Source organism: Nanorana parkeri, unplaced genomic scaffold (genome assembly GCF_000935625.1).
Source record: "Nanorana parkeri isolate BGI_ZX_2015 unplaced genomic scaffold, ASM93562v1 scaffold814, whole genome shotgun sequence".
NCBI classification, from domain to species: Eukaryota; Metazoa; Chordata; class Amphibia; order Anura; family Dicroglossidae; genus Nanorana; species Nanorana parkeri.
The window spans coordinates 59,502-82,577 of record NW_017307082.1 but is presented as its reverse complement, the minus strand read 5'-3'; the positions used below and the strand labels follow the sequence as shown (position 1 = coordinate 82,577).

Genomic DNA, 23,076 nt, shown 5'->3' with positions numbered 1-23,076 from the left:
GGTAGATCGCGATCGGCTCACTGACCTGTGTCCTTTACTCCTGCGGTGCTCGTGCAGCTCCCGGCTGAATGTGTCAGACGCCGCAGACGGAAAGGGGCAGGACACCTCTCCCCGTGTGCAACGTTGGCCACATTCGGCCACACGAGCACCGCGGGAGGACAGGACACCGGCGCACGAGAGGAGACCTGGAAAGCTGAGAGAAGAGAGAGGAGAGAGACAGCAGAGAGAGAGAGAGAAGAGAGACATCAGAGAGAAGAGACAGCAGAGAAAGTGAGAGAAGAGACAGCAGACAGAGAGAAGAGAGACAGCAGGGAGAGAGAAGAGAGACAGCAGGGAGAGAGAAGAGAGACAGCAGATAGAAACAGGGGAGGGAGCGAGGAGAGAGAGCGCGAGGAGAGAGAAGAGAGAGGGCCGGTTCACAGCAAAAAGTCTGCGTTCCAGAGTGTTCGGCCTCTAGAACGCACTGTAACGCAAGCCGGCCGGCTCCCCATTCAGGGACGGGATGGGGTGTGGGGTTGCATTGAAGTAAATGGCACCGCAGCCACGACCCCCGCCCGCAGTGCGATCGCCCGCACCCGTAACGCAGTCACATTAGTGCCTGCGTTCCAGTCCAGTGTGATCTGCAGAAATAGTTATTGCAGCATTTTCACAGATCGCACTGGACCAGAACGCAGGCACTGATGTGCTTGCGTTCTGGGTGCGGGTGATCGCACTGCAGGCGGGGGTCTGCCCCCTATACCATTACTGAAAGAAAAATCCCTTTCCATGTATACATTTGGACTGGAAAACTGGCATATTTACAGAGTATTTTCTGTACTTGATCTGTTAAGGCAAAGTGCAGAGGAGACATTGGGGTCTAATAGAGCCCTGAAATCTCCATGAAGCAGACCTAACACCTGCACAATCCTATCACATAGGGATCATGTACACTCTCTTTCGATAGCAATACAGTCAAGTTAAAATATAAATCTGTTTAGAAAATAATAAAACCTAATAAAATAAATAAGAAAAAAATGAATAGACCCTCACACTTATGTATGCACATAAGTACAAAATACACACATTTACGTAAGTGACAACTGCAGAACACATATTAGGTATGCCAAAACAAAAGGAATCATTTTAGGACTATTATTTGTGGTTCACTCTAAATGATCAGATGTTGAGGTTGTTGAAAGCATCGTCTATGTAAAATTTAGAGTATGGTATTTTGCAGTTGCAGAGAATTTTGAGACCTCACATATTTTCTGTTTACTGAAACAATAGTAGCTTTTATATGTTACAAAAAAAATAGGGATATGATTGTGTTTGCAGTAAAATTAAGCCAAATTTATTTTTTACTAAAAATATATGTTTGACTATTATTATTATATTATTATTATTATCTTTTTATTCTACACGTTCTAATCTTTTAGGAAATTTAATGTATGTTTTGTATTATATGTTTTTTTTCAGGCCTGAAATGCATATTTTAGCATATGTGTACAAAAAAATTTAAATAGTCCAGAACATGTACCAGAAAAATTCAATTGCAGCAAATGTTTGGTGGATGTCACATTCACTGCTTTATAACTATGCCCTAGTAGCTTTTGGTTTAAAATGAAATATTGTTTACAGCAAAGGGGCTTCGCTATGCTTGTTAAATATGGGGACTGCTATGCAAACCTATTTATAAACCTATGGGAATGTAATATAATTAATCAGTTAATAGGGAATATATGGGTAATGTAAAAACTATATAGTAAAGGGAAACTATAATGCTGGCATACAATAATAGACACCAGCAGAGGGACACAATCTTTAGAAGGTATGTTTATGGGCTAGAACTTTCAATTGAATGTAAAGACAAACTTTGTTTTTTACAGAGTGAGAAAGGGTTTGATCTTGTTTAGGTTTTATTGTCATTTATGTCCCAGCTTGGGAGATTCACTCCTCTACTTGTTCTTGTGACCATTGTCACTATGACAGAAAATAAGAGCAAATCCTAAAATTTTGAGTTGTCACCAGAGCATAATGTATGGGTAAATCATCAATCTGGGACAAATGTTATGGTGACAACTGTTTAAGATGAAAATGACTCCTCGCTTTGGGAAGATTTTCTCTCATTTCCTTTTTGGGTCTCTAGAACAGTAAGTGAAGGAATCTCTATCCAATGGGATAGAGATGGCAAACAATAACTTAATAGGGGCTGGGACCCTCCCCTACTAGATCAAAAGCTGAAGAAAGAAAAATAGCTATACAAACACTGAACTGTGGAGACGGCAGGAAGTGGGCAAAAGGCTAGTCACAAGTATGACCTATAGTCTCCCTGCAGCCAATCTTGACCCAATCAACAACCTATTATGCTTTGATCTGCACGGTGTCTCTGTGCGGAGGTGACCATCTTGGTAGAGGAGCAGGGCTTTGATTCCTAATTTTTGAGGTGCTACCCTAATGACTGGTGATCTGATGATAATTGGAGGAATATTCAAAATGCAGGAGAAGAAGCAGGAGATCATTGCACCGCAGCTTCCTATCTATCAAAGAGAACAGTAAGCAGACCAGTAGTGACATCACCAAATCTCAATCCAGTTCTCATGAACCTAGCAGTCAGAGGCAGCAGTGCCTCTCACTCTGCAGATATACAGCTATTAGGATCAAGGCACAGGGGTACCCATGCACAATGACATACCAGGTAGTGCACTGCTTTTTGTCAGGAAGAAGAGGCAGAGGCAGGGGGGTGCTGGCGGTGCAAGTTACAGGGGGGGTGTTGCTGGGGGTGACATTGGCAGTGCACATTACCGGGGGGGGGTAGCACAGTAACTCTGTCTGGTGTCCCACCCCGCTTACTGATGTCACTGGTTGCCAAGAGCTGGATGGGATGTCAGCCAGAACATCCCGCTTAGCTTCTGGCAACCAGCGACATCAGTGAGCTGGGTGGGATGCCAGCCAGAGCGCCACAGGTTGCTAAGACCTCTTATCAACCTGGGATCCTCAGGCCAGAAAGGGGGTGGGAGGTGCCACGTGACCCAATGAGATGCTGCTTCAGGCAACCTCCTCAGGTTGCCTCATTACAAGGACATCCCTGTCTTTCAGGACACTATTTTAGATCAAATAACATTTATAGGTATTCCCTATAAAATAGCAAATCTTGTCTTTCTGAGTTTAGGATCACATGAAAGTAAACAAGATTGACAATGCAATTGCTAAATGTTACCTGTATTGCTAGTTTCCTGTCATTTATGTTAATCCTCTGACTTTAGTCCCTGACCCAGTACTCGAATGCAGATTCAGAAGGTCAAAAAAAAAGTGGTCAAAGTGGCCAGTGACTCCAAGCATTGAAGGAATAGGGTCAGCATGATAGCCAGGCAGCTTCTATATTTGTTCTTGTGGCAGGTTTCCTTTAACAGGTCCTATCAGTATTGCATCTGCTCTACTCTCTCTACTTATACCTGAGCATGTATTCAATTAATTTCAGCTATACTGAGCTGTCAGCTATACTAAAGTTTAAAAAGTTTAATAAAAAACAAAAAATAGATCAATATTTGATATAATTACCAGTTATATACTTAAAGCAAACTTAGCATCTGCTGAAGATCTTTTTTTTTTTAATTTATTTTCTGGAAGGTTTTCCTAGCAACCCAAACATACACTATACAGCCAGATGTTTGTGGACACCTGACTATGACACCTATATGTGAATATTTTAACTCAGTTGAAAACACCTATCCAAAACGGCCATTATCTGCTTTCTGACTCCCATCACCCAATGAAACAGAAACTGGGGGTTATTAAAACTCTGCAACTTCATGCTGAGATGACAACAAACACAGACATTTCAAAAGTGAAAACCCCGACTGAGCTTTCATTAAAAGAGCCACAAGGGCAAGCACAAAAATGAAATCACTGAACAGGGGGGTGAAGCAGAATGCACAAAGTAATATAGTCATTCCATATGTAGCTGGAGTGTGGGAAAAAAGCAGGAGAATCTTCAACAAGCATAAAATCCCCAACGTTCAAGCCCAGCAATACAATGGGACAGAAGCCTGTAAATCCAAAAAACCCAACACCCAAACACAAGTGAAGTAACTTGGTATATGTACTACAGTTTAGTGAGAGGGACAAAACAACCTCTTCACACATGAATGTTCAAACAACATAGGAAGGCAAATACTACAAGTGCAGATTCAGCAGGTTTTTTTTTACACCTTAGGAAAAATAGACATTTCTTTTGAGGACAGTGAGGTGTACATTTTAGACAGCAAGGACAATTGGTTAGCAAGAGGCATGAAACAAACTGGAACAGCCACCCCTAAACAGGACACCATCTTTCTTCCATGATATGCCACTTTAACATCTCCCCTAGCGATCTGACAACATTCACACCTTCAACCATGAGAACAGAAGGATTAACACTTATGCTAACTTTGCAAAATTAGGGATGGAATTATGCAAATGGCAAAGGGTGGTTCCATAACTTTCACACCTCTCATCCTTGGACAATCAACATCTATCTTGACACATTGCATGGTGATTGGATTAATGCGTCTGTGCTAACTATGTGGATATAAAAGCTGGGGTATGTCCCTGATACTCATTAAAACTGAAGAAAAGGCTTAGATAAGCTATGAAATGCAGCCAACATTACAGAAGTCCAATTGAAAGTGACTAACTACTACTAGCTATACAATGTCCTGGAGAAATGGAAATCTTCACTGGCACACCTATATAAGTTTACTGGACAATTCAGTTTAAACATTATGGGCAATATTGTGAAGCTGGCCTCATTAGCTGGCCTCATTATTGCAGCTATAACAGCCTCCACTTATCTGGGAAGGCTTTGTACAAGATTTTGGAATGTGTGCCCATTAAGCCTACAGAGCATTTGTGGGGTGAGGCACGAAGATCTGTGTGTGTGCAGTGTCAACAGAGAGGTCAAGCATGCAGCCATGCCTGGAGATATGTGCATAGACGTGGATTATGGCACAGAGTTTCGTTGACTCATACGTCTGTACATAGGATTGTGTTTTCAAATGCGCAAGTGCATACTGATTTGGAGCCCTGTGGCCTATTTAAACATGAGCACCACTAAGGAGAGTTGCTGAGTGGTCATCTGCTACCTGTGATCTGAACCTGTGTGTTGCCTTCCTGTGCTTTGGCACGGCTTGCCTGACTCTGTTATATCCTGATTCCTGGCTACTGACCCCGGCTTGACCCCCACATCGCTCTCTGCCTACCTTCCGTGTACCTTTGCTGCTCAGCTGTATCTGACTTCAGCTTGAACCCCAGCATCACTACTTGCCTACCGCCTTTGTACCTCTGCTGCCTATCTGTGCCTGACACTGGCATGCCTTCCGTCCTTGCTGCCTGTCTGATGTTCAGGTATTTTGGCTGGCCGGTTGTTGCTGATCCTGGCTTCTGATAAGCTCCAGTTTCCAGACAGCCTATTGACACCTCGCGTGATCAGCAACTAGGCAACTGTGCGACTCTGTGTCCAACTCCAGGGGGTGCTGGCCTCCATCAGGTACATGTCACTCTGTGTAGAAGACTGCATGACTATGTGCTTGACTTTATGCACGTGATAACAATTGGTCCAGATATCCACATATGTTTAGCCATATCATTTGCTCTTACATCTAAGAAGTTTTAAATAAATAAAAAAAAACTTGAAATTAGCCCCACGCCTCTTTTCAGCTCCCCAGCCATGCATACAGGTGTATGATGCCTCTACGGTAACCTGGGACATGTACAGTCTGACTTTAATATTGGCATGTGCCAAACAGAAGGGGGGGGGGGTATATGGTGGCGCACTACAGTTTTTGTAACTGTTTTCCTTTTGAGATATGACAACCATTGTTTGCAAGCATATGTCTATGCAGCTAAAAATAAACAAAAAAAACATTCTTGACTTTGCTAGATTTTAGTGAACTTATGGTAGGTTTGCTTTTAGAGTTGAACTCCAGAATAAGCAAATATTTTCTAAATACAACAGCCATATGTATTCTTATTTGAATCTTGGTGTCTTCCATGTATGTTTCCAGATCTGTGCAGTGATCCAGCATAAAGCTTTTTCTTTATGCAGGAGCACAATGTAATAAAGTCCAGACACTGCTGCTATCTAACCTTGTGCAGGGTAACTGGTCTTGTCTATGACTCTCCTATACTTCTCTGCAGGCAGCCTGTAATGGGAAGACCTGCTGGATCCCTCCCACAGCTATACTCTCTGCATAGACTATGAGCAGCAAAGTTATGATGTCACTGCTACTTTTATAAGCTAATTACTGGGTTTGTAAAGGCATTTGGTTCACACAAAGTAGATTTATATCCTTTGTGACTATGTAGGAATATACTTGAATAAGAGTTTTTGCCTGGCGTTTAGCTTTAAAACAATCATAGATGGATTCTTTATTCAATAATTCATCCTATAATGTAACTTTTTTTGACAGCAAAAAAACACACACTTCTTCACTTCTGCGTATTGATTTTCTACTGAAGGATGGGAAAAAACATTTACAGTAATGGAAACAGGTCATTAGTGAAAAGTATAATGACCAGTCAATTACAAGCAAAGAAATAGCGCTCAGTCAATCCCCACCACAGATTTAATAACTCTCCTTTACTTGTTTCTACTATTCTTTGAAGCAAAACACTTCAATACATAAGCCCCAGGACCACCATTAAGTCAATTTACCTTGAAATAGAAAAGGTAACATGATTTAGATGGAACACTTTCACTTTATTGTCTCATATATCCAGTACGGATGTACCGTGTTTTACAAATTAATCCATTTTGCCTCGTGTTTAGGCAGAAAGTTCAAGCTATTGGTCATATTCCATCTTAATTCACAAATGTGTCTCTTTTTATTTGATAACATAAAAAGCTTATGATTTAGCTTATGATCAGCTAAATTCAATTCCCCTGGCGACGCGGCACTCATATAGTAAAGCATTTTATGGATCAAGGTTTTTCTCATTTAAATTTTAGTGAAAAATTATAAATCTAATTAGGAGTTGCTTAATGCATTTATTTAACTTTTCCCTGAGTACATAGATTCAAAACCTTAAATGCTCATAAAATGGGCTTTGGGAAACGAACATTTAGTCAAGGGCATTTAGAAAAACTGAGCCCAGTGTTTCCTGGAGTGGAGCTTTTGCCCAGATCATTACAGTGGTGTAATTACACTGTGCAGTGTAGACGGATATAACAACTGAACAGTTGCATGGGCATCACTACCTCTTACAAAGCAGCTTCCATACTGTGCAAGGAGATCTAAAAGGCACCAGTATTACATTGAGTTACAGGACAAGCACTGAAAACATACATAGACTAAATCATTATGCCCCAAAATATCTTCTTACTTCTAAGAAACATTGCATACTTCTGCCTCCTCTGAGTAGCAGTTTCTGCTGTTTTGTGTGCTTCCAGGTCATTTCAATCTGGGTCATCCTCCACAGTGCCTTGTACTACACGTCAAATGCAGCTGGGCTACAGGCTGTAGGAGAGGATGGCAAAGTAGAGAGGTGGGTGGGGATGTGGGCAGGACATTAGGCAGGTGGCGTGGAGCTGTGAGGGATTAGTGAAAACAACAATGCACTAGTTTCTGAGCACAGTGCTTCTGCATGTGTGAAGCAACTGAGAGATATTAGGAAGAGAGAATCAAATGTGGACAAAAACATACAAGAAACGGAGGATCGCGTGAGTATTTCTTCTTTATTTTCTCTCCCTAGACAAAATGAGCAGATAACCCCACTGCAAGAGTTAACTTTTCAAAATCCTGGAGTTCCGCTTTAAAGGTTATAAAAATATTTTACAAAAGGAGTGCACATATACTGTCTCAGTGCTCTGTGGTGGAAATCCGCAGAAGCAAAGTGAATCTAAGCACACAAGACTTTTTCAAGTGATAACTTGAATGTAATTTATTCTGACATCTCATTCACCCAGGGTGACTTTTACCAAGGACAAAAACAAATGAAAGAAAACTCAAATATATAGGCATCCTTACAGAAGTGCAGACAACTCTGTCACATTGGGAAAACTATTCTATGGTGCTTTACCTAGCTTATGATCATACCACCGATATTCTTACTCCAATTGTTGTATTAGCGATTTAGCCATTGCTAAGACCTCTATGCCTGGCCTGTATAAGCAGATGCAATCCCCGCGTACAATCTTTATCAGATAGCTGAACTCACCAAATATCTTTTCATCCACAAAGCTCTTGATTGAATGCAGCAGGTTACAGCAGACAACAGGATGTAGCAGATGATTAGAAAGACAATATTTGCAGGTAAAAATATGGTAATGTTTCCCACATGTGAGCATATTAACATGTGACCATGAGACAAGCAGCCATTTTGATGAGAAAACTTTTAAAGATGAAGAAAGGGAAGTACATCATAAAATGGGAGGGAACACCGAAAAGGATGGTGCTATAACCAAAATGAACACAAGATGGCAGTATATAAATCAACTATTCTAGTGCCAATTAACAATGGCTTAAAGGAGAACTATGAGATGAGTGATTTTCACTCACCTCATAGTTCTAGCCAACCTGTGACAATGAGACTGTCACAGGTCGGCTCAGTAGATCGGGAGGTGAGCGAACACATACCAGGTTCGCTCACCTCTCGATCCTGTCACGGCTCTCTGCCGTGACAGTGGGAGGGGCTGGATTCCCCTCTCCCTGCTCCGATCTGCCAGCGCTGACTGGCGGAACGGACGGGGGAGGGGGCGGGTACAGCTGGCTCTGCCTTTAGATAGGCAGAGCCAGCTGTCACTCATGCAGCTGGGCGGATCCCGTCATCTACGTTGGGATCCGCTCCGGCTGCGGCAACTCAGTATACCACGAGCTGTAGCTCGCGGTATACTGAGCTTAGGGTAACGGGAGGACGCTAGTTTGTGTCCTCACGTTAGCCTAAGGAGAACTTTGGGGAAAAACACTGACCCCATAGTTCTCCTTTAAGGCAAATTAACTATATCAATTCTCAATTCACAGTAATATGAATATTAACCATGACTATGCATTGTGTTCATGCAACAGTTGTAACAGCACAACCGAAATAGTCATTTGACAAAAACATTAAAATAATCTTACCCTTAAAGAGATCTAAACCAAACAACACATTTAAAATATTGCAAACCTTATGATCACCACACATGTTACAATCTGACCATACAATCTGTGTGCAATCAACTTTAGATTTACCAAATCTATGTAGTATAAGGACCTGCCTAGTCAGACAGGCTCTTATACTACATAGTTGTTGGCAGATCTAAAGGAAATTGTACAGATTGCAACGTGTGGTGGCTGCATTTGTTTTCTTTTTTCAGTATATTTTGCAAATAAAAAAAATACCTTGTTGATCTTATCAGAATTCCATTCTAAAACCTGTTCTGGGGACAGCTGTCTAAGAGGGCATGACCCCACACTTTGAAGAGGTCTCCTTTAATATGGTAAATCTTCCAGATGGGACATAGACAGCAAAACAAAACAAACCTTACATGGCCTTAAGCATTCCCCCCAAAAAAACATTTGTCCTTACATACACTTTACGTTTGCTCAGAAATTAGCTTTAAATTCTTGAATTTGTAAGAAGCAACTACAAAATGTTGTAAAATTTCTGTGCGCTTGAGAATTACAAAGGCTCAAATGTCACTTGAACGTTAAAGTGATAAAGTGACATTAAAGTCACATTTTCTTTCCTCCCCCCGCCATGCTTCTTTAAGGACTTACGTTAAATGATGCCTCTTGATCAGATCATCTTCTCCTTTCCAGTAGTTTTCAGCAATCCCTCCAGCACTGGTGCTAGTTTCTGATCCAGCGCTGACTGCTGTGTCTTCCTGTCCCACGGAGTCAGTGCGCGTGCACGCTGCCGAGCTACAAGGAGGTGCAAACCACTAAGCCACTGTGCTGCCTGTAAATCTCCATGATCATTCATTATGTGCAAATAGAGGCAAAAACAAACATTCTTAGTATATTTTCTTTTCAGGTCAAATGTAATGTAGTGTAATACTGCATTATGCCATGAGATGGAGCCGAGGGGAATAAGAAAAAAGTATTCTCCTTTGCTCCATCTAGTGGCCATAATGCAGTATTACATGTCTTTCTTTGCCTCTGTTTGTACGGATTCCTCCACAGAGATCAGTAATGGGAATGGTTCAGCAAATTGTTTATAAGCAGACCCCCATGTGTGCTTTGTGTATTTTCAAAGATCTGTGCAGTAATCCAGTGTTAAACTTTGCCTCTGTGCAGAAGTTTTAAGACCAGTCACTGCTGTTTTCTTTCTTTGTGCAGTGTGACTGTTCCTGTCTCCGCCCCACCCCCCCTGTAGTTTTATTCAGGCAGCCTGTAGCGGGTAGAGCCTGCTGGGTATCTCTGCTCTCTGTACAAACTATGTACAGCACAGTGATGATGTTGCAGCTACTTTTAGTGTAATAATGGGTTATGCATAAAGGGTAGATTCATACCCTTTGTGGCCATTAAGGAATATATTTGAAATTGTTTTGTGCCCGGAGTTCAGATTAAAAGCAGAGCTTGTCCACAAGCTACCATACTCTCAATATTAGGAATAAGGCTATGGATAATTAATTTGAAGGAAACAGTCACTGACCTTATTTTATTGGATTTTTCAGGGTATTTCCTAATATTCATGTAGGGTAAAGGTACAAATAACGGATATCATTTTGGTAAATATAACAGATTGCATTTTCCTGGCTAAAAAAAACAAGTGCTTTACCAAGCTAACTAGAAGTTTGGTATATGCACGTTAGGTTACAGTATCCAGTTTTGGTGCCGTTTATCATTTTTGGAATTAAGTCTATAGAGATTATTATTGGGTCAGTTAGGAATTGTGTTACTTTGCTTCATATATACAGAATAAAAGCTGAATATATGATGCAATCAGTCAATAGCATTAACACAGCAGTTTTCTTTTTCTAAGTATTTTTCTGAGTATACCTGTAACTTTATTTTATTGTCTGTTGACCTTACCCGAAGGCCAGTTCTTTTTCCACATCCTTTAACAAGGTGGCAACACTGTTCTTTCTGCAGTGAAATCATGCAGCAGCATTGTCATCCTGTGGGCTTAAGAGTCCTAGATGCACATGTAGTTCTATATTTACTTTCAATAAGTGACAAACAAATTAACCACTTGATGCCTGGAGCAATTTCTTACTATTTGCACACATCTGTATTTTGGCTAGAAAACAGCTTAAAAATCTCAACAATTATATATTTTCTGAAAGCAGAGGCCCTGTAGAATGAAAAAATGCTATTTGTAATTTTTTATGTTGCACGGTATTTGCGCATATGTTTATCAAACTAATATTGTTAGGATAAAACACACTAAAATTAAATTTAACGCACAGAAACAGAATATAATACCCAACTTTTTGGTAAAATATAAAAGCTGGGGTCACGCCGGGTAAATTGATAACAAACATGTCAAGCCCCATGTTAAAACCACAAACAACTACAATACCCAAAATTTCCCATGGGCGACGCTTTAAAAGCTTTTACTACTCACCATTCTAGTGTTACCAGTGATTGATGGGCCTAGAATTATCTCACTCCGACGTTCGTGGCGATATGTGCAATTTTTGTTTTTGCACGTAGCCGCATCTAATGTGTTTGCATTGTATGTACGTGCACATGGAGGGCGGGGAACATTTTTTAGCATTTTTTATAAGTTACTTTAATTTTTTTATCTTTTACACTCAACTGTATTGCTATCACATAGGGAATTAATAAGCCCCCTATGTAATAGCAAATAGGATGTGATAGGTCTTCTTTATGGAAACATCAGGGATCTTCCAGATCCCTAATGTTACCTAGGTACCCCAAAGAAGCTGATGAAGCAGAGATCTGCTTCGCCAGCTTCTTCTCCTGGCTCTAAGAGCAGGAGACTGTGTACAGTGACCCTGGAAGTGATGTAATACAAATTACTTCCGGGTCCAGTGATCGAAAGAGAGATCAGCAGGTGGAAGTCTGCTGATCTCCCTCCGATCTGTCATGGGAGGCTTGCCGTCCTGGTCCTTGGCCCGTATGAGGGACATGATGCAGCTGTGTTCTTGGTATAACCACTTCAAGTGGATGACGTATATTTACGTGAACCTGCATGAAGTGATTAAAAACCTGCTCAAGGTAACACTTTCTAATCAATTAATGCCAAAGAAAAAAAGGTTAAAGGCCTATAAATAAAAGCTGACCATTGTGAGCACCATGGTGGTGTCACTTTTGTGGGACAGCTTGGTCTCCATATGAATGTTAAGACAAATTTAAATAGAGGAAAGTACAATTAAAAAAAGGAATTTACAAAATTATTATTATTACTAGTAGTATTACAGTTATTAAATACTCAGAGGGGAATATCAAAACTGGAGCAGACAAAATCTGGAGCAGTTGCCCATGGCAACTAATCAGCTTCTCTCATTAGTTTGTTCAGTTAAGATTTGAAAATGAAAGAAAGAAGCTAATTGGTTGCTGTGCACAGCTCCAGATTTTGTCTGCTCCTGTTTTGATACATTCCACTCATACAGTTTTCAGAATACAATAATTATGCTATAGTGAGCCTTTAGAAAATGTAAACCTTAGATTATTTTAAAAATATTAAAAAGCTATCAATGCAGTGCTATTAATAAAATAAATTACAAAAGTTTGTTTATTTTATTAATAGCGCTGCATTAATATATTTTTTTGGTTTATACATGTAACTATTGTGTATTTTTCACAGAATGTGTCAGCTGCTTAATCTACTATTTATATATTTTTTGTAGTCCTGTAACACGGAAAACATATATCATTATTATCTTTAAAAAATTGCCAGCATTTTTCAGGAAGGGCTTCCTGAAAAAGCTGTTGGTCCTGATGTTGGTGACAACATCTGCATGGGCAACCCGCTGACAGGTTGACCACCAATGACAGCAACTGGGAGACTGGGACATAGACCTGTAACCGAACATAACAGGAAGTACGTAAACAAGGATCTTCATGGCAGGATCACTATGAAAACTATACATTTTAAAAGGTTGAAAGTCACCTTTAATATTACATGTTAAAGAATATATAAGATTCTCGTGATTAGGATTACATCTATTGAATGGAAAGAAAATCCTGTAATCTGCATTACATAAAACACTAAAGTGTCTTCTTTAACTGTTTCTGACACCCGTATTGTGATTCAAAGCTATTAAGATTATTGGTAACCCAACAGCATAGCACACCAGCAATCTGTAGAGGGCAGTAGTGTGACACAGAAATTTAGGAAATTATAAAATCTTTAAGTATAAATGTGTATTTGAAATAAAAATACCAGTAAAGCCATTTACTTACTGTATTAACTTTTCTTCCAGAATTACTGTAATGTGGATTTCATTAACATAACAACACAATGCACGATTCTCTGTTGTTCAAATGTAAATTATTTGAGTTCTTATTCTTTAGCCTGCAGACTCTAACACTTGCAGCAGAATGTATTGTCGTGTCACCTTCCAATGTGCTACTTAGCATAACATCTTTTGACATTGCAAAATGGTATAATATCAGTGCAGAGACCACAAAACTGTCAGGTATTTGGAATCTCAGCAGCTTACTGGTAATTTTAGCAATCAACATTACTGTATAGTGTCTGGCTTTGTATACTTTAGAATATCATTTTCACCTTCCACATCCGGATATCATTATCTAGCAGTCGAAATTGTAGTCTTTTCCATAAAATAAAGATGCATTTTTATAGTCCATGTCGGACCAATCATGAGTTTGGAAGCTATTCCCTGTATTCAACACTCTTTAAGTAAAAACATTTCCGTACATGCCTTACCCAAGGTTCAAACTGAAACCCTAGCAATCATCTCTTTCTGAAACCAATTCCCTTGGTATAATTGAAGGTTTCTGTCACATGGCTGTCTTAAGCCAGGCTTATTACAGGTTTGAAACACAGTATCAGTAGCAAGGTCTACTATGGTGTTATCATATCTTTTCTCCTCTAAACACCCATTTGCGTAAAACCAATTGTTCTGCTCTATTTTTACTTTGTAGATATAATATCTGGTACCTTTCTGTAATATAGGACAATATACAGGCCTGCTACATGTATACTTTGATAATTATTGCTTTGTACAACGGGCTAAAAGCACACACAGTTGCTGTGCGCATTCCAATGATGATGTAGTAATTCAGTTTTTTTCCTGCTTTCTATAGCACTACCATTTGGGAGTAAACATTAACCATTACAGCAGTTGCCTTTCTAAATAGAAGATCACATATCTTTAGAAGTAAAAAGAAGAGGGAGTGAATAAAGTATTTAAACTCATATAAATGAAAATAATTTTGTACTCTGCTGTCTACTATGGGTCGTGAATAGCTGGTAAACAGCAAAGATGCTCCAAAATACAAAGCCATGTATTCAACAGCCTATGTCTGTAAACTAATGTGATCAGCCAAGAGAGTAACCACGTGACCAGTACAAGTGAGACCAGTAAGGAAACGCAGAGAGTGGACTGAGTTTGGAGAGATCCACAGAAAAGAGTTGTAATAATTGCATCTCTGTTAGAGACTGATGACCACTGGTGCTGCACACTTAACCTTTAGCAACCATAGTTCGAGGATGCATTATGTGCATCACTGGTCTTTTGGTAGTCAAGGTTACCAGCCAAGTCACCTGGGGGGTTAAAAAGAATCAGGCGTCAAAACCAAGTTGTTAGGTAGGCACATCATTAACAACGCCAAGGTCACAGGGGAAACCGCAAAACAAACCAATCTGGTGTGCTGCAGTGCTTACAAGCTAACAAGGAGTATTCTGATCAGATTAGAGAGCAGAGTGGAAGAAAAATGAGCTCATCAGTGTGCTGCCTCTCCTTTCACGTTATGACACAAGCTGGGGGAGGGACAAGACCTGAATGTGTTAGTTAACTGCAGCAGAAAATAATTAGGTCTCCTTACCTACCAGACAGGGCTGTGCTGTGTGCTAGAGCTGTGTAAATCTTAGGAATGGGAGGACAGAGATACAAATCTTTTTGCAGGTATAACAGTGCTGATATATGTATTTCAGCTGTGCATTTAGCTGTTTACTTGGAAAATTGTTTTAATGAAAAGTACCAATGTACAAGAAAAGGTCACATACAGTCTAAGAAAGTACAATTAAGATCCAGAAATACTTGCCTGCATACAGAGCATTGTCTCTGAGGCTGCAGCGCAGTGAACATCACAATCACAGAATAGTTACGGGGTGGTGCCTTCACAAATCTCCTAAACTTGTCTCCATTCATACGGATAACTGATCGTCGAGAGCTCCATTCCATCATCTGCTCCACCTTTTCACTTAGAAGGTTCTAGATGAAAAAAATATATATTTGTATTAATATAATATATCATGACATACAACATGAAGACCAAATATAAACTTCTTTTTGATAGAGTAGGGAAGACTTAAACTCTGTTTTTAGTGCTGTTACTGTCCCCATTAGGATCCTCACTTCCCATCCTTCTGGTGATGGTTGAGGAGGACAAAGACATTGGCAGGGCATTTTTAATGGGGGGCCAGACAGCTGCAAAAATCATTTTTTTTTAGCAGAATGGGGATGGGCTAGATCTTCTGTGAATTTTTTTAGTGCCATCTGTTCCTTGTCCTTGCTCCCCACACTCCTTTTTTGTCCCACAGGAATAAAAAGTGAAGATAAAACTCCTCATTGAAGTTACAGACAGCAATGAAACCTGGCAAAATTTCTAACTATAAAAAAAACTATATTGAATTATTTCAGTAAATGTATTAACCATGAGCAATGCTTAAGTCTGAAAGTCAGGCAAAGTACCTTCTCTTTTGCTCCCCTCTGTGCCCCCTAACTTTGTGCCCTTCTCTTCCCTAGTGCTTTGAATATTTCTCACCTCTAAGTATGGTGACAGTCCAAGTTCCTGCTTTTTGACTTTTTGTAAGAGACCTTCTCATACACTTTTTCCTCAACCCTAGACATTGATCAGGAAACTATTTCCTTTATTTTTATTACATCTTTATATGTCAATATTTCCCAGGTGTTCAGCTTACAGTGGCACTAAATTCAGGAGATAAATCTTTAAAAAATGCATTCAAGTATCATAACAATTAACAAAAATGTCTCTTATTTGTGTATAACTCGGCTGTAGATCCTCAAATCATCTCTGAATTTGCGCTGACACTGTCATTCCTTCTAGAGGGTGGCTACTTTTGTTCCTCATGGTCCCTGTGTGTTGTAAAGTAGCCACCAATCCAAGCTCGATCTCCATGGACTACAATCACATGTCTACATTACTAATTGGTATTGAGATTGGAGTCCATCACGGGAGTAAGCTTGGAGGGAATGGGTACTTTACAGCATGCACAGAGACCATGGGGAACAAAAGTAGCCACTCTCCAGAAGGAAGGACAGTGTCAGCATGAATTCAGAGATAATTTGAGGATCTACAGCTGAGTGATACACAAATAACGTCCAGCACTGTTAATAGATAAGGTACTTGAATGCATTTAACTCTTGAATTTAGTGTCACTTCAATGTTTTTCACTTTAGGGGCTACTTATAAGTACTGAGTTGTAAGTTCCCCCTTTAGATTTTGTGGGGTTCATTTACTAAAGGCAAATAGGCTGTTCACTTTGCAAGGGGATTTTTCCTTAGTGAAAGTGCTGAAAATTAACTTTGCAATGAATACCCAAATGTGTGCAAGTAACATAAAAAAAAGAACATATTCGCTTGCACATGATATTGGATAATGGAGGTCACCAAAGCTTCGCCTCATTCACTAAACTAAAGTGGAAGTTCCAATTGCCTTTAATAGATCAACCCTATACTGTATATACACATATATCTATTTAAATCTTTGCAAAAAAAGTAATTTTTTATTTCATACAGAGATATAAAAAGAAAGGCAGAAAGTTGATATATTGTTTTGATTAATGGACAATGGGTGACCATGAAACAGCTAGATATATTTGAAATACAGCGGCCAAGGCCAGTAAAAAGAATACTTTAATTTTCCCATGATCCTATTCAATAAGATGCATGAGGTCAATTTTCTTTTACTGGGTTTGGTTGTAAATCACAAATTAAATTTTGTATTGTTGTGCAACTTTATCATTATTTTAACCTGATATTTATTTTTCTTTACAGAAGTTCAGAGTTTGTTTGAACAGATAGTTTAAAACAGCTTGATTGGTGACACACAGAGCAGCCAGATTGACTCCACAAGTTCAGTTCTAATTCGCACTTTTACTATGCTGACAAAACTTTCCCGTTACTTCAGCAGATGGAGTGAATACTCCAAAGAATCCAAGTGAATTTCCTGCAATTTCATCTCGACACAATTCTTAAAAACTATTCAAGTCAATCACTCCAGCTTGTTTACAAGACAAAAAGCAACAGGGTAACACGTTAAATGTGCAACATCACATAGAGCAGAGCAGCAGGAAGCAAACTGATTTGAGATACTGAGCACTAATTAGTCAGAGCTCTTGACTAAAGAATAATTTTCAACAACATTTATTTACAGTTAATTTTGGTTGGGATACAAATTTGATGCAAATGGAAAGTGTCAATTGGTTTGTAAAGTCTAGTCAACGCTTCTTTATTGTGTAAGACTATGATCGCTAATGAATATAATGCTAAAAATGAAAAGCATCAGCTTATACACAATGTTCTCACAAGACAATAAAATGAGCTGTAGCAAAACAAAACACTGTGGAAGCTCTGAAAAAAATGGAAAATGTCCACAACGAAGACAGCTAAAAACATCCTGCAATGATTCTATGCAGGTGCGTGTCAAAGCTATTAAACAAAAAGACATTACAAGTAATTAACACTAGGCAAGTTAACCAGAGCTGAAATGGGAAGCTGTCCTGCAAGTACCCCCCCCCCCCCATCCATATATTCATATACTGACATTGCTGTTGTTCTGGAGAATATACAAACACCTTTCTTCAATGGTCTGCTGAAACTGTTCAAAAAAAGAGCCAATGGAGGGTTCATCTGGGAGGGTAAGGCCAGAAAAAAATAGAAGTTCTGTCCTTGAAATCATATTTGCATCTACCGTTATCCTTCAGTGCACTGCAGCTGCCTCAAATGTAATGATAATGATGCAATTACAAATATTTTTAAATACCATATATAATTAATAGAATTTTTAAAAAAGTGCTGAAGGGTCCTACAAGCATTACGGAAACTTTTTTTTATAGTTTTGGAGGGAGAAAGGGAGTGTTAAAACTAGGGGTGCACCAATACTGGTTTTTCGGTATCGAGTACCGATACTGAGCACCAATACCGGTACTTCCCCTAGCATGGAGCTGGCTTCCCAGGGAATCAGGAAGCTGAGAGGTGTGTCATTACACATGCTGTTTGGCTGGCTCAAAGCTAATTGGCCAGGAAGCTGGCTTCCCAACCAATCAGAATCGAGCGGTCTTCCCAGCCAATCAGGAAGCCGGGTGGCGCATCATTATTAGCCGCCCGGCTTCCTGATTGGCCGGCTCAATGCTGATTGGTCGGGAAGCTGGCTTCCCGGCTAATCAACAACGAGCCAAACAAACAGCATCGAGTCTGCTTCCTGGCCAATCAGGAAGCCGGGCTGCAAGTCATTACCATATTCTCTCGCTGCACTGCCGATCAGAGGAAATCTCCCTCTGACCGCAAGTTCCGGTATCGGGGAATGTATCAGAGCATTTGGCCGAATGCGAGTACTTGCCCAAATACCCGGCATCAGTATCAGTGCATCCCTAGTGATAAGTCCTTTTCTTTCACTTTCAGTGACATAGGTCACCAGGACTCTATTCAAAACTAAAAAATTGTAAAAAAAAAAACGTTTAAAGGGTATTTTAATGTATGCATAAATACTTCCAAGGACCAGCTCACTGCCTGCAGCAGATCTGAGGACTTTTGAGGGGCTCTTGAGAGATTACTAAGGCAGGGTACTATGATGTTTTCAGAAAGCTATGTGCAGCACCCTTCCCACCAATCATGATATGCCTGCATTGCATAAAGAAGCACAGAGTTCCAGTGATGACATCATGAATTTAAAATAAGATGTGATGAAAATGTAAAGGTTTTTCTAAAAGTTTAATTAGCATATTAATGAAAAGGGAGGAAGGGACTAGAAAAGGCAAAATATAAGTACATTACATTTCAGCTTTAAAGCTCTTACATAATCAGTAGGAAATTTGACACTAGGAAGCTAAGTAACACTGGGAAAGCGTTAAAGCCTGCCTATAGAAAACAAATTATTTTAAGTTTTAGAAAGAGTTGGAAAATGTTTGTAAAGAACAGGAAAGGGCTACGGTCAAGCTTTTTATTTCACCCTCACTTTGGCCTTTATGGGTATACTTCCCCTTGCTTTTTGTCATAATGACACAAGGACAAGAAAGAAAAGCAATAAAGAATTCAAATTAATTCTAACTTTTACCAACAACACTAAAATGTGTTATTGTGGATGTCTTTGTTCCCATTGGAGAAGTTTCCTATCCGGTCACTGGGACAGAAAGTAAGGGAAAATGCTATAGAAAACTACAGAGAGCGAAAGAAGATCAAACGTTCCTCATTTTATCAAGCGCTAAGAAAGTTTGGCTAGAGGTTGAACTTTACAGACACTGACTATTATTTACTTTTACATGCTTAACTAAAAAAGATTCAATGATTTAAAAACCAAAAAAAAATCAAAAGACTACATACTGTCCAAGTGGAGATATTTAGGGATTCAACATACCTTTTTAATACTACTGCTTACCCTTCTACTTGCTCTTTTCTGAAAACTCCAGAACTTAAGTTTTCTCATTGTAATGTTTATGAAGGGGCTGAGGAATTAATGTTTACTATAATTAACCCTGTCTGTACTGTGCTGGCAGATCGAAAAATGTGCTTAAGGTCTCAATGCTTGGGTTCTGCATTGCAAGCACTTTATCTCCGTCTTTCCCCAGTAATTCCATCCTCTTTCCCTTTGAAATTGTTCAGGATAACTTACAGCCTGCCCAACAGCTTGCTCCAAAAAAATAACTAAAAAGGAATTAAATATTAAAATAAAGTATATCTTTAGGTATGCTGTGTGAGTGGGAACACATAAAACATTTAGTGGAGCTCCTATCAAGTTATTTTTAGCAGTCTTGCAGAGGAGATTTTTTCTTTACTTCCTGCCATGGAGCGGCAACAGGAAATGAGAGAAAATCTCCCAAAGCAAGCGGAATTCACATATTTGACACTTGTCACTGAATCTTTGTTCCCTTTGGATACTTTTTCTCTGATGACAACACAAAATTCCCCTCACTATCGGTCTTAGTGACCCAGTCACCAAGACAAATGTAGAGAGGGATCCTTCCAGCAGAGACACAGGCAGCGGGTCTAACCCTTCTCCACCTCCCTTTACATAACCATTTAAATACACTTTACCAAGGTAAGAGTGAAGTGCAAAGAGCAGTAAACTATACCAACCAATAAGAATGGATCTTTTAGTTATGTATCTGACATCACCATTGTTTTATGCCCCACTGATTACATTTAGAGAATGTAGAACTATGGTTCCTACACAGTGGTAACTGCACCCCAGCAGGCATAGCTCCCAACAGACAATCATTTTTAGGGACTGTCCCTCTTTCCTCAGTTGTCCATCTTTTTGGTCTAGAGGTGTAGACCTTGTTAAACAATGTAATATTTTAACTATCACATGCTTGGATTCTTCCTATAAATTCTTACATGTGTTCTTTTGAACTGTGAGTACGAAGAAGAGTTAATGGTGAAAAAAAAAGAAAAAAATGTATCATTGCCAAGTGGTACTTGAGAGCACATTACCATACCAAGCGGTGGTCAGTCCACAATGTTGTTTTATTAAAAGGTTACATACTTGCCATAAAAGTTACTGTTTTGGGAGACATTAAATTGGCGGGTCTAGTTTGACTTTAATAAAGTGAAAAAACATTACTGTGAAGACTCAAAACGAATGACAGCAGGCACAATGCGGAGACTTTCCAAAATAGCAATTGTTCAAATATTTCTATTTCCTCTGTACACACATTTGTTCATTGATTGCACAAGTCCGAAGCAAGTCATGTATAGTCAGTGTTTGAATCCGCAAATTAAAACAAATTTATTTCTGCTTGGCTGCTGTGAGTTACTGAGCACCAGTGCTCTTTGGACTAACACCATAAACAAGATCAAACACCTTGCATAATCCAGTGCTGAGTATGAAATCCAGTCAGAATAAATATTATCAGTTAATTTATACAATATTCGGCTTTGTGCACTCAACATTTCTTGTTTTAACTGTGAAATGGAACAGCATCTGCACCAAAATGACAAAGAAGATGCTGGCAGCATGTTTCTGATCAATACATTATCTTGGGTGTTGAAGGAGTCATTGTTGAATAGAGCTGCATTAGATGTAATAGGTTACTCACAAAGACAGCTTGTTAGGGGCAGGGTTATTTTTAAACTACTGGCCCAATTTTTTGGAATGTTTTAAGTATCATGCACACGGGCGCAAAAAATGCAGTGTGCATTTTTTTTTTACAGATCTAAATGCAGCTGTATTACATGTTATGGTCCCATACACAAATAATGTGGTGCTGCATTCAACTGGGTTAAATAGAAAAAGTGTACAAAATGTATTTTATGTTGTATGTATGTAAACGCTTGTATTTACATGCACCCAGCATACATGGACCCTGATGGTTGCTGTCACTTTTGTGAGCTGACATGTAAATATCAAAAAATATGTAGCCAATGCCACTGTTTGCATGCTTTTGATCTTTGCATTTCCCCCTGAATGAGTCCTATAGTGGCGACATATGCGCAGAATGACTGAAGGCATAGTGGGTAATCAGCAAGCGCTGACCACTGATTACACATTATTGATGTTTACATCACTGAATGTGTCATTCATGCGTCTGTGCAACATGCGCAGAAAGACCTCAGCATTCAATCATTCCGAATGAATGAAGGCATATGGGTTTATTTGCTAAAGGCAAAGGGGCTGCTCACTTTGAAGGGGAATATTTACTTAGCTTGGCGAGTGTGATGAAATTTCACTTTGCAAAAAATACCCAATCCTGTGCAATGACAATTAAAAAAAAAAAAACACATTATTTTTACTTTCACATAGTTACATATTAAACATAGGTTGGAAAAATACACAAGTCCATTGAGTTCAAAATATAGAGAAAAAAAAAATATAGAAGACAGTTGATCCAGAGGAAGGCAAAAAAAATCCTATAATGCACCCACATGATTGGGTGAGGGAAGTCTTCAGAGCTTCACCACATTCACTAAGCTAAGGGGAAACTTTCCTCTGCAACGTGCAAAATCCCTTACAAAGTGAACAGCCTATTTGGCTTTAGTAAATCAACCCCTGTGAGTAGTGAATAAGCAGCAGGCTCCACCTGCTATTCACATGTTGGCCCTGAGCATAGGTGGCGCAGCTCAGCTTATAAGGATGTACACAGGGTGCATGACCACATAAGTTCAGATGCATTATGGACAGGTTTTTACATAGGATCTTGCAGCCTCCCATACGTATTAGTTAATTTCTGACTTGTTTGACTGGTCCACTAAAGCCAACACACACAGACAACTCATTGATAATCATGGTTTCTACATCAGAGAAATTATCTTATTTCATAACTTTCCACTGTGGTCTTTACTACCTTTGAGGAGCTTTTCATTGATTTAAAACATCATATGGTAGCTTGAAGATCTGAGAAAAAGGACACATGACAAATGGAATGTCACTGCTGAGCTGTATAATATGGCCCTAGAGAAAAATAAAAGGAAGCAGAAAATATAAAGTCTCAGAAAGGAGTGAGGCCCTCATCTCTCAGGGAGCTGCACAGCTAACTTGTTAAATATGTTCTAGTGCCTGCAGGATAATAGAACGTTTGTATTCCCAGCCACTGGCTGATCATTCACTGGCGCTCTAGCTATGTACACTTTACACAATTTCCATGCAATTTTAAACAGCCGTATGTAACAGTAGTGTGAATGTATTTATCAGTTTAGGAAATGTAAAGCACATTGGCAGTGGAGGGATGCCTCATCAGGGCTGTGCGCGTGCATGACTGCTGCGACCCTGGTTAGGACTACAAATCCCAGCAATACATTACACA

At 39.5% G+C, this 23,076-nt stretch overlaps 1 protein-coding gene across 1 annotated transcript in view; it reads right to left on the bottom strand.

Moving 5' to 3' along the window:
- Positions 1-23,076, bottom strand: part of TUSC3 (tumor suppressor candidate 3) — a 144,157-nt gene that overhangs the window by 84,662 nt on the left and 36,419 nt on the right. The window contains exons 3-4 of the mRNA XM_018565112.1: positions 19,947-19,978; positions 15,138-15,307 (exon numbers count right to left, since the gene is read on the bottom strand). Of these exons, the coding sequence (XP_018420614.1) occupies positions 15,138-15,307; positions 19,947-19,978 (202 nt within the window). The remainder of the gene's footprint in view (positions 1-15,137; positions 15,308-19,946; positions 19,979-23,076) is intronic.